The sequence below is a fragment of the Oreochromis niloticus genome, linkage group LG3, assembly GCF_001858045.2.
Source record: "Oreochromis niloticus isolate F11D_XX linkage group LG3, O_niloticus_UMD_NMBU, whole genome shotgun sequence".
In the NCBI taxonomy this organism is placed as follows: Eukaryota; Metazoa; Chordata; class Actinopteri; order Cichliformes; family Cichlidae; genus Oreochromis; species Oreochromis niloticus.
The window spans coordinates 59,959,508-59,974,532 of NC_031967.2; the positions used below are offsets into that span (position 1 = coordinate 59,959,508).

General features: G+C 38.9%; 1 protein-coding gene across 1 annotated transcript; it reads left to right on the forward strand.

Annotated features, from left to right (window-relative positions):
- Positions 1-3,082: 3,082 nt before the first annotated feature.
- On the forward strand, positions 3,083-7,342 carry LOC109201366 (coxsackievirus and adenovirus receptor). Its single transcript, XM_019357030.2, has 3 exons — positions 3,083-3,777; positions 5,914-6,273; positions 6,507-7,342. Exons 1-3 carry the CDS (start codon positions 3,675-3,677, stop codon positions 6,605-6,607), a joined length of 564 nt encoding a protein of 187 aa, XP_019212575.1. The 5' UTR covers positions 3,083-3,674; the 3' UTR covers positions 6,608-7,342.
- Positions 7,343-15,025: the final 7,683 nt, after the last annotated feature.

Below are 15,025 nucleotides of genomic sequence, written 5' to 3' on the forward strand. Positions count from 1 at the left end.
AAGGAGCGCGCTCAGTATTTTTCGGCAGCAGACCAAGAACTCTTGATTGAGGGATATCAGGAGTTTCAGAGTTTAATTAAAACGCAGGGGAACACTGCAAAGGCTGCAAAAGCAAGGAGAGAGGGCTGGCAGAAAGTTGCTGACAAATTAAACTCGTAAGTAATTTATTATATTATATTACATTATATCCTCTTTCACATTAGAGCCACAACAGGACCCACTAGAACATGGGAACAAGTAAAAGTGAAATATAAGAATATTCTACAGAATGGTAATATTTATCACTTATATTGCTTTTAGTCTCTTGAAAAGAGACCCTGAAATAATCTGTTTGTTTGTTTATAACAGCAACCAAGAAAAGGGCAGAGCAAATAAAGACAGGTGGTGGTCCTGCACCCCCTCGTCACACCCCGGCAGAGGAGCTGGCCCTAGGGTTGAATGCCACCAGACCCATTGTTGAGGGCATCCCTGGGGGCAGCTCTTCCTTAGACCAGCAGCCGGGGTGCAGTAGCAGCAGCACCTTCATAACTGGTAAATGAGCTCATAATTCTATTTGTACAATGTAAAATATTTGGTTGTTGCCTTAATTAAAATGCTTTTTGTACTGTGACATTTATTGACATTGTGGGTTTTTTTGTGTGTAGTTTTACATAACACTCCATCACTTTTACCTGTTCCCATGCAAGGGGTGACTGAAGCATGCACAGTAAGTTGATATATACATATACATATATATATATATATGTATATGTATATATACATATATATATATATATGTATAAGGAAGGATCCTGTCTATCCCGCAATATACGCTGAATTCTGAAAACTCTCCTTATCAATCTTGCACCTTCCTTGCTCGCGTATACGAACAGACAGGACATGGCTGCGACAGACTTCCCAAATCCACCTTCGCTTTTATAGCCGTGGTCTCTCATCTTGATTACACGAAGTAATTTACTATTACTACTCTAAAATATGAATTACATCTGAAATAATCAAATACATGTAATAGAATGATTAATAGTACATTTCCCTTTTTTTAGGAAATGACCTGTATGTATCTGTATGAAATCAATAAAAGAATCAAATACTGCATTATCTTTAGTTACATTGATAATATTTATTTATGGAAAAACAGTGGAGAAATATCGCTGTTGCTTTCGTATAAATGAAGCGGACATACCTGAGAGGCCGCGATCTAATCCTGTTTACATAAAGTAAGCCTGCTCCCAAGCAGGTTTACGCTTACGGATCTGTTGCTATGGCAGCAAGTCCCGGATGAGCTTTGGAGAACCGAACGATCCAAGATCACGCGAAATCGTCAACAATCAAATCCGGCTAACTTACTTAGCGAGGTACGAAGAACGGACCCCAGAGTAAGAAAAGACTGGACACAAAACAAACATAATAAAACAAAAAACAGGAACTAGAAATAACAAACTCAGACTAAACTAAACTCAAGAACTGCATCAGTCCCTGGACCCTGACAAGGAGACCAGATGTGGGAAGTAATGAGATACAAATACTTCATTACTGTACTTAAGTAGAATTTCAAGTATGGTAAATGATGATACATTATGTTGCACGTTTCTACTCTTTCTGAGCACTCAAAGCACTTTATAACCGATTCATTCACCCAAGCACTCTTTCTAAGCTGTTAGTGCCTATCTAACCTTCACACACAGATGGATGCATCGGGAATCGAACCGCCAACCTTGCAATCAGTCGATGATCTGCTCTACTTCTCGAGCTACAGCCACCGTGTAAAAAAGCAAGCAGAACAAAAAAAAAACTAGTCAAGTGAATTTGACTTGATTGATTGATTGACTTGACTTGATTTTTACTTTTCCTCCCTACATTTTTAAACCAATATCTGTTCTCTCCACTCAAACAGGCTCATTAGTTTTGCTTTCACTCGTGTGGGTCGAGTTATTATTTCAGCTGCCAAACATCAAACTGATTTCAGAGAGATGGAGGAAGAAGAAACGTTAGATTTAAAGGTAAGAACTCCTCAGTGGTGTTCATCTGATGAATAAACAAAGTTGAAGATAACAACCAGTGTTGTTTAAAATGTTATCAAACAGATACTGTATTTTATGCCTATGTGGATTGCAGCATTTTTTCATATCATTCAGTAACAAAGTGGCAGCAGTTTCATGTGAGTCTGCTCGCACGGCAGCTGTGTCATTATGAAGACTGGATTTCTGGATCAGAAAATCCAGATTATATGCAAAAATATGTGAATGTGTTTGTACAAACAGAGGGAGGACGTATACGTAGAGATCTGATGTAGGTTGAATGGAAGTGAAGCTCTAACCAGTCTATTACATGAAACACTGACTGTGATAATTCTCTCCACCCAGCAGCTGAACTGCATTCCAGTCAAGTACAGATATGTTTACTGTGTATGTGTATCAGGACTATGAACAAATGTTTGTGTGTTTCTCCTTATTCTCCACCGCGTTTGTTTTTAAACCCACCGTGTCCTGTTTATACGAGCAGTGTGAGGGTTTTAAACAGACCTTTGACCTTCGTCCAAAGTTCGATCCTTTTCTCTGCATTTAATTTAAGCCTTAATATCACAGAATAACTGTTGGAATTTGCCGCTGATCAACAAACTGCTTGCTGGGTGGGACCATCTCTGTCCTTCCTTTGTAAAACATTGAAAATGAAACTCACTCAGTAACCTCAGTGTGACGTTAATATTTTATTTTATGCTCATTGAAAAGCAAAACTTGGTTTTATTTTAAAGTCTTGTTTATTTCAACAAATCTGTCATATTGAGCTCATGATCTACACCTGTGGTTGTTGTTTTATTTGCTCTGCTTAGACGCTTCGTTCCAGGAAGACTGGGTGTGGCAGCAACAACCACTCCTCCAGAACATATAAGCTGTAACACAGCTGTTGCTTTCACTTTAGGGACTTTCCGCAGTGGCTCAATAAGCATCCTCAGTGCTTTTTCATACCTTTAGATTTGGAGATTATATATTTGAAATATACTGAAGATCTTTAAATGGAGCTAAAGGAGACAGTGGAACAACTGCGTCCCTCCACGGACGATGGAGGGAGATTAATGGTGAGGTCGTGTTTAAATTGTTTTCATTGTCACTTTTTTCCTTTTATTTTTACCTGCTTAGTTCACAGTGCGAGCTTCCCAGCTAATGTGAGGCAAACAGGGACGCCTGGTTAAAGCTGGTAAACCTGAACGTTGAACCTTCAACTGTGGTCTGCTGTGAGTTTAGCTGGGACCTGACAGTCACAGGTAGTAGCTACCGACCTACTATGTCATCTAAAGACAATCAGGAAAAAACAAAAAAACAACTTCATAGATCAATATTTATGAAAAGCAGAGGCAGCAGCTGCAGTGGACGCTTCATTGTGTCTAAGACTCAGTTTCTCTTCACTGCTCTGTGTTACTTCACTTCAACTTCCCTCTTCTCCGTGGCTGCTTACAGAGGAACAACAGGACAAACTCGACCTGATCGGTTAATGCATATTCACACTCTATGACAACACAGCTGACGACAGATGGGCAGTCCCATGAAAACAATGGGCCAATCCAATTGGTCCTGATCAAAGCTACATTTATCACACGAGGCCCGTTTGGTTTGTAAACAGTGGTTTGTGAGCTGTCCTCACACTGGTTATCACTCTCCGTGATACACAGATCTTTGATGGTTTATCGAGGCAGAGAAAGTAGTATGATGAATTTTCTTCGTATTGAACTGCTCTGGGCTCTGCTGTTTGTCGGAGAACTGCAGGCGTCCGTCCATAACGGTAAACTGAGCAAATGTTCAGGTTTATGTAAATTGAGCACTTTGCTTGTGCCGTTTAACCAGTGATGATGAAATGTGGCCGTAACTGTATACATACTTCTGGGGCTACCTTTTTAAATTAAATTGTTTTTGTTATTATTATCATTACTATTATTATTATTGCTATTGTTGATGATGTTAACAATATTATTAATAATATCATTGTTAACGATATCGTCGTTCAAAAGCAAAATGCTTCACAAAACAGAGAAGCAACAACACATCAACATCATCTAACGGAAAAACATCAAGTAGAAAAAAGGTCAATTAGTTAAATTGATTAATTGAAATTGATTAAATTATTATGTTGATAAACATTTTATATTACAATCGAGGGTTCATCGTTCACAAAGCGGCGCCATCTTAAACCACCTGTAAGATGGTGGTCATGTGACACATTTCGAGTGATTTAAGATGGCGCCGTTTTGTGTGGCTTCCTTATCAAGAGCAGTGTCGATATGAAACGTCACACAACACTAGGTGCGATGAAACACAAAGTTGGAGTTGTGTAATCTGTGGACTTTTATGTTTCTGTATGGTTTTCTTGCACCGTAGTTTGTGTGAACTTTGTTGTTGAAAGGCATGTGAATAATGAGTTACAGAAACACATCAGTTCCTTTTCTGTGTAGGTTTTATTTATTTAAGCGAGAAAGCGAAAGGCAGGCAACAGGTTGCACACAGACTAGAAGTAATTTCTGGGCAGAAAGCCGAGGAGAGACGAACGAAGAGAGGTGACAGAAAAAGGAAGTGATTCATAGAAATCAGGCTGAGGGAAGAGAAGGTCTCTTTCCCTGATGGGCCACCGCCCTGATCCTTTTATATCTTGACCAAACTCACAAAGAAAATTCCTCAACACATCACATGAGCCTATACACTATGTTACGGTTTTGACATGGAGGACTCAATCGCAGGACTCCAGGATCAGATGCACACAAGAGAGTTTTATTTACAAGTCCACCGGGTGTATATACAGAAGGTGCAGGGGAAGTGTTATGTACAACAGGGTGGGGACGGGGCTCCAGGGAAATCCAGGGGGAAGGCATGCGCTATCCAAACAACCCACACACACACGACAGCAGGCTCTCTCTCCAACACTCGCCACTCAGGAATGACACGGGGAAGAATCCAGGAAGTCTGTAGACAGGGAGACGTTGGTAAATACAAAGAAACACTCCACTTAACTTGCTGTGGCTTGACGTTCACTAACGCGTGGCAGACAACGATCCAGCAAAGAACAGCAGTCATCTTCTGGCTTATATGCTGATCACCTTGATGAGGCTCAGGTGTTTCCTTTCTCCAAGGGCGTGAACCCAGAATGAGTTCTGCCCCGGTGACAGAAAGTAGGTGAGAGAGAAAAGATAGAAACCGCTGATCAGCTTTCAGGTGATCCTCCTGGCCGTGACACTATACCTTCAAACCTTCCCCCTCACTTGGGGCCTATGACTTTGCTATGCACTCAGCCATTGCAGTGATCTAATCTAGAGAAGATTACTAGATTTGTTCATGCTTACTTAAGTCGAGGTTGTTATCAGAAATGATTGTGAGGATTTTACATTATTGGTACAGTTTTATAGATCAGGAGCTCAGGTGTGTTTGTGAGTGCGCTACATACACAGTGGCCAATGACAACTACTTCAGTCTTATCCATATTTGGCTGCAGAAGGTTTGTGCCATCGAACAGTTATTATGTTTGTTGGGTAGCAAAGGCCCTGTTATCTTATTGGAACTACATTACCCAGCAGACCTTGCACATAGCTGACTGATGTAGTTATCTCCCAGGGTGACAGCAAAGCAGAGATGTGCTAGGAAATAAAGCGAACAGCCCATCCTTTATTTGTTAAAGCAGGAGTTTGACTGTGGTATGTTTACAACACTTCTATTTTGTGATATTTGTGTTGTAGTTACTTCTAGTTTACTTACCAATATTTAGTAAAAGTGTGAACAAGTGTTTTTTTTTTCACCCAAAGAAAAACGCAAAGTGGTCACTTTAGTTTTGAACCTAATTGTTTCTATGATTGTGATTTCAAAGCTCCAGAAGTTAGTAATTGTACTTTGATCCCTTTAACCTCTCTGCTTTGTGTCACTTTCTCTCTTTCAGACCAGATAAACATCACAGCTGGACAGAACGTCACTCTGCCGTGTCGAGCTCGAGACAACAACATCCCCATCATAGTGGTAGAGTGGAGCAGAGCTGACCTGGGAAAAGAATGTGTCCTAATGTACCGGGATAAGCAGTTGGATCCAGATGACCAGCATCCATCTTTTAAGAACCGGGTGGATCTGCAGGACAGACAGATGAAGGATGGAGACGTGTCTCTGATTCTGAAGAACGTGACGATTAATGACACTGGAACATACGAGTGTCGTGTCTTCAGGAGAGGAACAAACCGCAGGAAGAGAGCTAATCTGAAGACTCCCCCCATCAGCATCATCCACCTGAGTGTTGTTGATCCTCCAGGTGAGTGAGTAGAGTTGAGTGTGTGTGTGATCAGAGGTGAAGCTGCTTCCTGGTTGTTGATGTTTGTTTCTAAAGATGTTGTTGATGAGACTTTGTAGAAAGCAGCTGGTCTGAGTGATGTGATCAGAGTGCAGTAGATAATGTCTGACAGCAGTTTGAAGAGGAAATGGATTCTGTTCTTCACTCATCACCTACCTGACAGCTGACACCTCACACCTGTTTCTCACCTGCAGGTCAGACAGGAGGAGACCCTGGGCTGGAAGCTGGTCTGTCAGTTTTTTGGTGTGTCTTTTTTTTTTTCCTGAAACTATTTTTCACCTCCTCCTTGTACTGAACAAAAGCTGGTCTTAAACTACATTTATATTATAAGCTAATGAAATGTTTCATAAGTAAAATCTGATGGTTGAGCTTTCAGATTACTGCAGTACTATTTAATCTACCTCATGCTTTATAACCTATTTATTTCCCTCATTACAAAATGTCCAAATAATGTTCCTTCTGCTATCAGTTAGTGAAGCTTTAGTAGAAAATAGAATCAGTCTATTTCAGCTTTAGCACTGGATACATGAAAATCTATTTACTGTCATTTCATTGTTTTTATGCTTGTTGTCCTGCTGAGTGTCAAAGAACAAACTTCACACTAATAGAAAACAGATCAAATAGTCTGACAGGTGCCTCTTCATCACAGAGGCAACACTGTGATCAGTAAAATTAGACGGTCATTGTTATTAAATGTTCTCATTAGTTTCTTTCTGTTTCTTTATTGTATTGATAAATTATTACACATAATTCTCAGTAATTATACCAAAACCTAAGAGCAGAATACAAACAGACCATGATACATTTTTCAGGGATCCTCAGCTGCCAGAAGCAGATCAGAAAAGATCATAATGTTTAATATTCTGTAATTGATCAGAAATGCTCAAATAATGAGGAAATAAATGATGTCTAAGTTAATTCTCAGTGTGTCATGTGTGTTACTAACAATGTTCAGGTGTTAAAACTTTGTAAGCTCTGCTTTTCAAATCTTTCATGTTCTTTAAAAAAAGTAAAGATCTTTTGATTTAAAGAGACAGAATTTTTATTTCAGCTCATCCCCAACAAAATGTCTGTTTTCATGTTTTTCTGGTCTGTATAAGGGAAGTGATATCATATATAACTGATCTCTCACATGCTAAGTGTATAGGTTTCTACAGAGAAAGAGGCTCATATTCAGTGTGCACACTACACAGAAATGACAGCTGGGCCCACACAGTTTAATTTCTACCTGGAACAGCATCAGTGATCACACTAGTCAAACTTGCTCAACAATGGCAAGGACAAAGTATCTGTCTCACTATTGATCAACATAATGAGTCTGTGATTATGACACAGAAAATCAGAATATTCCTCAAATAGTCTAAATGCACATATAAAAATATTTTTACAAAAATTTTGTTAATATGATGAAGATATATTTTTAAAATGTCATATTATAACTATCTGGTGAGAATAAATTATCTATTAATAATATATTTGAGATCTCATGCAGGTTAGACATGTGTCCTACGTGAAGCCATAACTTTACATCACAGGATGATTTTGTCCATTTAAACCTGCTAATAAACCTGAATATTACGTTTAACCACAATACAAAGAAATTACACAATTAAAATGTATCCTGCACAGCTCCTAACAAGCCTGTGTTGTGGTTTGTGTTCAGGTTCATTAGACCCACTGTTAAGTTTGAGGAAGCTGTTTTAAGACACAACAGACCTGCAAGTGTAATGGTTTTTTTTTTTTTTTTCTGTTTTAAAAACAAGTTCATTATTCAAGTCTTTAAGAATCCAAAGAACATTTAACTATCTGAAGGAAAACTGTGGATGTTAAAATGTGGTCAGATCAGTTTTAACAATGGTTTGTGTTATCAGTTTGAACCTGTTCTTTTCTTTTCCTGTAATTTGTTTTACAAGCAGCAACTCATGAACTCAGTAACTTGATAAAATGGTTTAAAAAACTAAATCTGGACTAAACTAAAACTTACTTTCTCCATTTTTGTCCTTTGTTTATCAACTTATGTGTGACTTTATTTCTTATTTTTTCTTTGTAAATAATTGTATTTAAGGTAGGAACATCAAATTAGGCTGTTGTTGGTCCTGTTTGTGACGGCTCTGCTGCAGTGATTTATATTGGATGATGAACTGTGACATGGAAATCATGGTAAGCAATAAATGCTTGAGCTCATAAGATCAGTATGGCTGGAGTTATTGGACTTTCCCCATACAACAACTTTCATTTACAAAATTTAAAACTTTAAATTGTTTTACAAGCAGCAACTCATGAACTCAGTAACTTGATAAGATGGTTTAAAAAACTAAATGTGGGATCAGGGCTGTGAGTCAATCAGTCTTATTTGCATGTTCTTTGACAGTATATGTACCCTTTCCACATCAGGCTGACTAGATATAGTTTTGACGTTCATTGACAGCATCAGGGTGAGTAAATCTGGCTCATCAAGTTTAGGTGTGACCTACATGAGTGTGTGCTCCAGTTAGTAGAGCTCATAGATAACTAGGTAAACAACAACAATGACATCATCTTCTCAAAATGTTAGTTTGTCCTGTTTATAAGAAAAGTCTCCTAATGTTTAAATCTGACCTCTGGCTTCCAGCTTTTTCGTTCGTTATGAGCTCACTTGTTTACTTATTGTTTCTTTCGTGAACTGAAAAAAAAGTGAATCAGTTCTGACAAACTGCTACAGAGTCGGTGGAGCCCAACCCTCCCCCATTTCTTGTAAAAGGAAACTTACTTTCTCCATTTTTGTGCTTTGTTTATTACCTCATCTGTGACTTTCTTTTTTTTTTGTAAATAATTGTTTAGAAGTAGGAACATTTAATGAGGCTCAGATGTTGTTGGTCCTGTTTGTGACGGCTCTGCTGCAGTGATTTATATTGGATGATGAACTGTGACATGGAAATCACGGTAAGCAATAAATGCTTGAGCTCATAAGATCAGTATGGATGGAGTTATTGGACTTTCCCCGTACAACAACTTTCATTCACAACAATAACATCACGTCAGCCCATCAAACACCTCACTGACTTCAAACCCAGGCTTAGCCTCTACATTACAGCTCTACTTTATTTTTCTCTCTTAGAGCCTTTTTCAGAATGACTTATAATAACTCCTGTATCCCGAATATGAATTAATAGTACTACAAATTCAGTGATTCAGCAAGAGATGACTCAACATTCAAACACTGTAAATAAATAAACCTTCATGACACTGCTGCATCACACCTGCTTATGAAGCATATGAAGTGGATCAGAGTACAATTGTTCATGGGTTTGTTTGTTGTGTCATATTACGAGCCAAATGTATTTTTGCAATGACTGAGAATAAACACAAATGCAGCATTTTTTTTCATGTCATTCAGAAACAAAGTGACAGCCATTTGAATGTGAGTCTGTTTGCACGGCAGCTGTGTTATTATGAAGACTGGATTTCCATTTCTTATCCATTAACTAAATGAAACATTTTCTTTGTAGAGACAATAGAGATGTGAATGAACTCAACAACAGAAGTAATTGTCCTGTATATGTTCAAGTTGTTCCAACATAAACTGAGCAACAGTGTAGAAGGGAAACTCCCTGCAGGATGAATGAAAGCAGACACTGCATTAGAGCACGTGTGTGTAACGCAGCGATTATTTGAATTATTTGAATTTCACCTAAACACTCCCACAGTAACAGCTTGCCCAGCTTCAGCTCCTGCTGTATATTAATCTAGGAACATGTTTAAAGCTTTTGTTCTATATCTGCTCTGACAAATGAAGCTCATACATTTATACAGAGAGGAGGAGAGATGCAGTGAAAGGAGAGATTAGATCTAAACAAGACAATCAAACTACAAGTCAGTCATTGTCAACATGTTTTGTTATGAAACATCATGAACTCTCAAGGGTTTCTAAGAAATGGTTGAACAGCATTCCAGTCACATGAACAAATGCAGCAGATTCCCCCATGAATGGAAATCTACCCTCACGACACACGTGTGTGTTAAATTACAGCTTCTTATTATTCCTTCAGATACACACATACATTGTGTGGTTCAGATGGATTACATTATTAAATCATCATTAAATCTTCATTATGAGTAATTAAATTATCTTCAGTGATTACAATCACAAATATTTTCCCAACTGAAAGCACGCCCTGCGCACACACACACACACACACACACATGAACTTTGTTCTTATAAAACAAAACTTAATGTTTTACTTTCTATTTCTCACAATTTTCATTTTTCAAAAATTCATTATAACTTATAATAACCAATAAAAACTTCTGAATCCCAAACAGCTTAATTTATACTTGTTTGCTGTGGTCTCATCTTGGCACAGAATCCTGAATCAGAGAGTAAATTAAACAGGAAACACAGAGGAAAATGTACACAAGTAACAAGAGAGCAGAAACTTTGCATCCACATTTGAAAGTCAAGTGAGGTGGAAGAACAGACTCTTTGCTCAGATCTGAGGTACTGATTTCACAAGTAATTTAGTTATAGTGTTTAAATGTAAATTAACCCTTGTCCACTATGTAAATTTGAGATGTGATCACAGAAACAACAAGACAGCAGCTTCTCTTTCTGCAGCAGCTGAGGTGGTTTGGTATACTCACTTCTATTGATGTTATTCTGTGTGTCTGTATCACAACCTGGTATGCAAAGACCACAAAGCTCTATGGATGGTGGTCAGATCCCAACGTATCACCTGTCTGAACTGCCAGTCATTCGGGACAGCAGTGGAGGCATGGCGGGGGTATGGACTGATTTTACCCATGTGTGGCTGATGCCATCACACCCATCCTCATGCAAACATATGCAGTTACACTTGCCCAACATGGAGACAAACAGAAATAAACACTGTACACACACTAACACTCCCAAAACATACAGGTCCTTCTAAAAAAAAATAGCATATTGTGATAAAGTTCATTATTTCCTGTAATGTACTGATAAACAGACTTTTATATATTTTAGATTCATTACACACAACTGAAGTAGTTCAAGCCTTTCATTGTTTTAATATTGATGATTTTGGCACACATAACTCATGAAAACCCAAAATTCCTATCTCAAAAAATTGTATTGAATCTAAAATACATGAAATTCTAATGTTTATCAGAACATTACAGGAAATAATGAATTTTATCACAATATTCTAATTTTTTGAGAGGGACCTGTACTGTATACCCCAAGGCCAGGAACCATCATCCCCACAGGGGCAATCTGCCCCAGACCCAGGAGATGTTGCCCTTTGCCCCGCAATGGAGACAAGCCGGTTGCCCCCTGTCCCGCAGTAGCAGAGAGGCCAGCAGAGGCCAACTCCTTCTCTGCCCACACCAATGGCGAGCAGAGAACCTATACCCTATACCTCTCTCCGCCCATGTGGTGTTGCTGCGTGCCGTTCTAAGTGCATTTAGAACACGGGAGGGGCATGGTGCTTTCTGCCAGAGAGCAGCGGGTGTCAGCACGACCCCTCAATGTCCACCCAGGGGGCGGGGTCAATGCTGCATGAGCAGAAACCATTGCTGTGGCCTGGCACCGACACTAACATGTCCACACGTTGTTTAGTTTTCACAGTGTTGAAGAGTGACAAAGAGAGAAAAATAAAACTTCTGAATAGAAGTACAAGTATGATGCGTAGCCATTGTTTTGTTAGTGTATAATGATATTAGCACAGAAACACAAAAATAGAAAGAGGAGCATTGTGTAGAGTTACTTTACAGCTGTGAGTGAAAAGTAAAAGTCTCAGTAATTTTGTGGTTATTTGAATGTTGTTCTTGCTTGTGTTCAGTGTTGTATATGGATTTCTGTTTGTGTACAATAACACAATAATGATGTGTTGCAGGTTTCTGTGTGTTTTTAAGCCTAATATCTTTACTTATATCAGTAAACAGTCTGCAGTCAACAGGAGTTATGAAGGGCTGACATATAAAATACTTGCAGAACAAGTCGCTCCATTTATCTTTATGACTGTGTCACTGTACACACTCTGTCTGATAGGTTTGTAGATTAAACCTATTCGCTGGAACGGTGAAGGCAATGTAATTACACAGCAAGCAAGACACGAAGTAGGCAAAGTTCTTTATGTTTCACGTGCACGGGAGAGAACTGGACAGGCGCCGTTCCTTCGCTTGACCTCAGTTGCTCTCTCCGCTCTCCCGTAACACTGCTCTTTTATTGTGGTTACATGAATATGCATAGGTTCATTAACATATAACATACCTTGTGTGTGTCTGTGTGTGTGTGTGTGTGTGTGTGTGTGTGTGTGTGTGTGTGTGTGTGTGTGAACCCATTAATGACTTCCTAAACCTGCTGGCCTGGAAGTCCAGCGGTTCATCTAAACAAAATGCACTTAGCCTAAAACAGACATAGATACGTTTATCCTACCATAAAACAATAAAACAAGGTACGACCTCTCCCATGCTCCCAGGATGTGGGTTTGAATACCAGAACACCCTGGAATGCACACAAAGCTTGCAGACTATTAAGGATCAAACCTCCTATCACTCTACACCTAATTATAAAACTCTAAGCATATATAAGTAGATATTTCTAAGCATAAATGACAATCACAATACAAATCTAACACTGTCCTCTACATTATAATCACTCCAGTCCTTGTAGAGTGAGATAAGAGCAGTGGTACTTGTAGTAGAAAGTGAGGATAAAGGAGATGTGCTGCCACCTCCTGGCTGTAGTTGAAATGTGGACATTTTATTCTCTTATTCTCATAAATTAATCAACATTATTTATGTTATACAGAAACAAAAAAACATGTTTAGAATATAAAAAGAAAATGCTGTGTATTAATTTCTACACTTCAACTTTAATTTGAGTTTTCCTAACTTTCCTTTTATCATAAAGGTTAGTTTTCTTATGCACATCCTCTTGAACTTTAACAGTAAATTATCACCAGCTGTTTTTACCCTCTGATGTGCCCTCCAGTCCTAACTCTGTGATATCAGAACATGCCATTCTTATTTTTTTAAATACCGTTCTCTTAAAAACTGTGCAACACTTGACTTTTTTCCTCCAAGATATATAACCAAAAAAATAAATAAAAGTTACATGTGCATTATCTTTTACTGCATATAGAGGTGAAGGCAAGCACAAGTGAAGTGAGGCACTGTTCCTGTTGGTCAGTAAACAGTCAGCAGCTGCATTATATGGAGTTCACCTTGATTCTCTTCATAACACGTTAAGTCTTCTTAAAGAGGAAATTCTTTGTTTGGTGTAACAGAACCACAAATGTTTCACTCCATATTTAACTTCTTCCATTTTATTGTCTTTCCTGTCTTATCACACTGAAAGTGGCTAACCTCCAGTGTTGGGGAGTAACGGAATACATGTACCGCCGTTACGTATTTAGAATACAAAATATGAGTAACTGTATTCCGTTACAGTTACTGTTTAAAAAGGTGGTATTCAGAATACAGTTACTTTGTTGAAATAAATGGATTACACTGCGGTACTTCCCTGTTTCATATTGTGGCGGGTCAGGACTGTTTGGGTTTGTTTGACAGCTATGTTCTGTTGTTCCAGGCGGCAGCGTTACGGTTGCCATGGTTACAGGGTGACGCTCTCTCTCTGCGTGTTTCCTGGGTGAGAGAGCGCCTTTTTGTTGTTAGTGTCAGGAATAGAAATATTTTACTGCTATTATGTGCTGCTATTTTTATAATCATCATTACCATTTCATGTTAATAGTGATGTTGCATTCAGAGCCACTCAGATGTTCAAATATATTGGTATTATATTAGTTTTTATTACAGGTTGTTATAACCACTGTAAATTGTTGAGTTGAATCTATAATTTAAAGGTTTTTGAATGTTATATTCTTATACTGAAGTCTTCAGTGGGTGAGAAGCTGACTGCAGGCTGACAGGAAGTTATAGGCTTTTGAAGTGCATGCTCTTGCAGAAGTGAAACCGAAAGCAGAGTGAGTGCAAGTTAAGAGCAGGGTGTTTAGTATGCATTTATTGCGGATTAAGCCTTAAGTAGTTGTGGTAGACTGAAACAGTTGTTATATATTTTACATATAAGTCAAGATCATTACACACAGGATGGCCTTAGCCTGGTTGGTTGCTTAAGTTGAGGTCAACTAAGGTTCAGGAAGCAGATGCAAACTCTGCACGTACAGACAGACAAATAGTGAGAGGTCATGACACGTACGCAGTACACAGCATGCACGCGCCCCTGCACGTGCACGCACACACAAATTAGAGAGACTCATTTAGTAGGCAAGAGTTGAAATACGTTTTGCTATGGCTGCAAAGTCGAGGCGTACGTGGTAGTCTGTTACAGGAAGTCCACCTGATCGGGGAGATAAGGAGGCGCTCATGGAGCGACAGCGAGGATGGAGACAGGAAGCATCAGCCGTCGACACGAAGATGATGTTCTATGTTAAAAGTCATTGTGGTTTTGGTGTGACGTATTTCTGCCTAGTAACAGAAAAGGGGGCTGTACTATCTTAACCCCATAAAACAGTTGTCTGAATATGAGAAAGACAGTTCAATACTGATTGGGTTGTTGAACTCACACATGTGTCATTAAAATGCCGTCTAAGTACACCAGGCTGGATCTGTGGTTATTTTTAGATTCCCTCTCTCAATATATTTTTGAACCTTAACATTAGCTAATAGGCAGAATGCTACAGGCATAGCTCTAAAGCAGCGGTCCCCAACCCCCGGGCCTCGGACAGGTACTGGT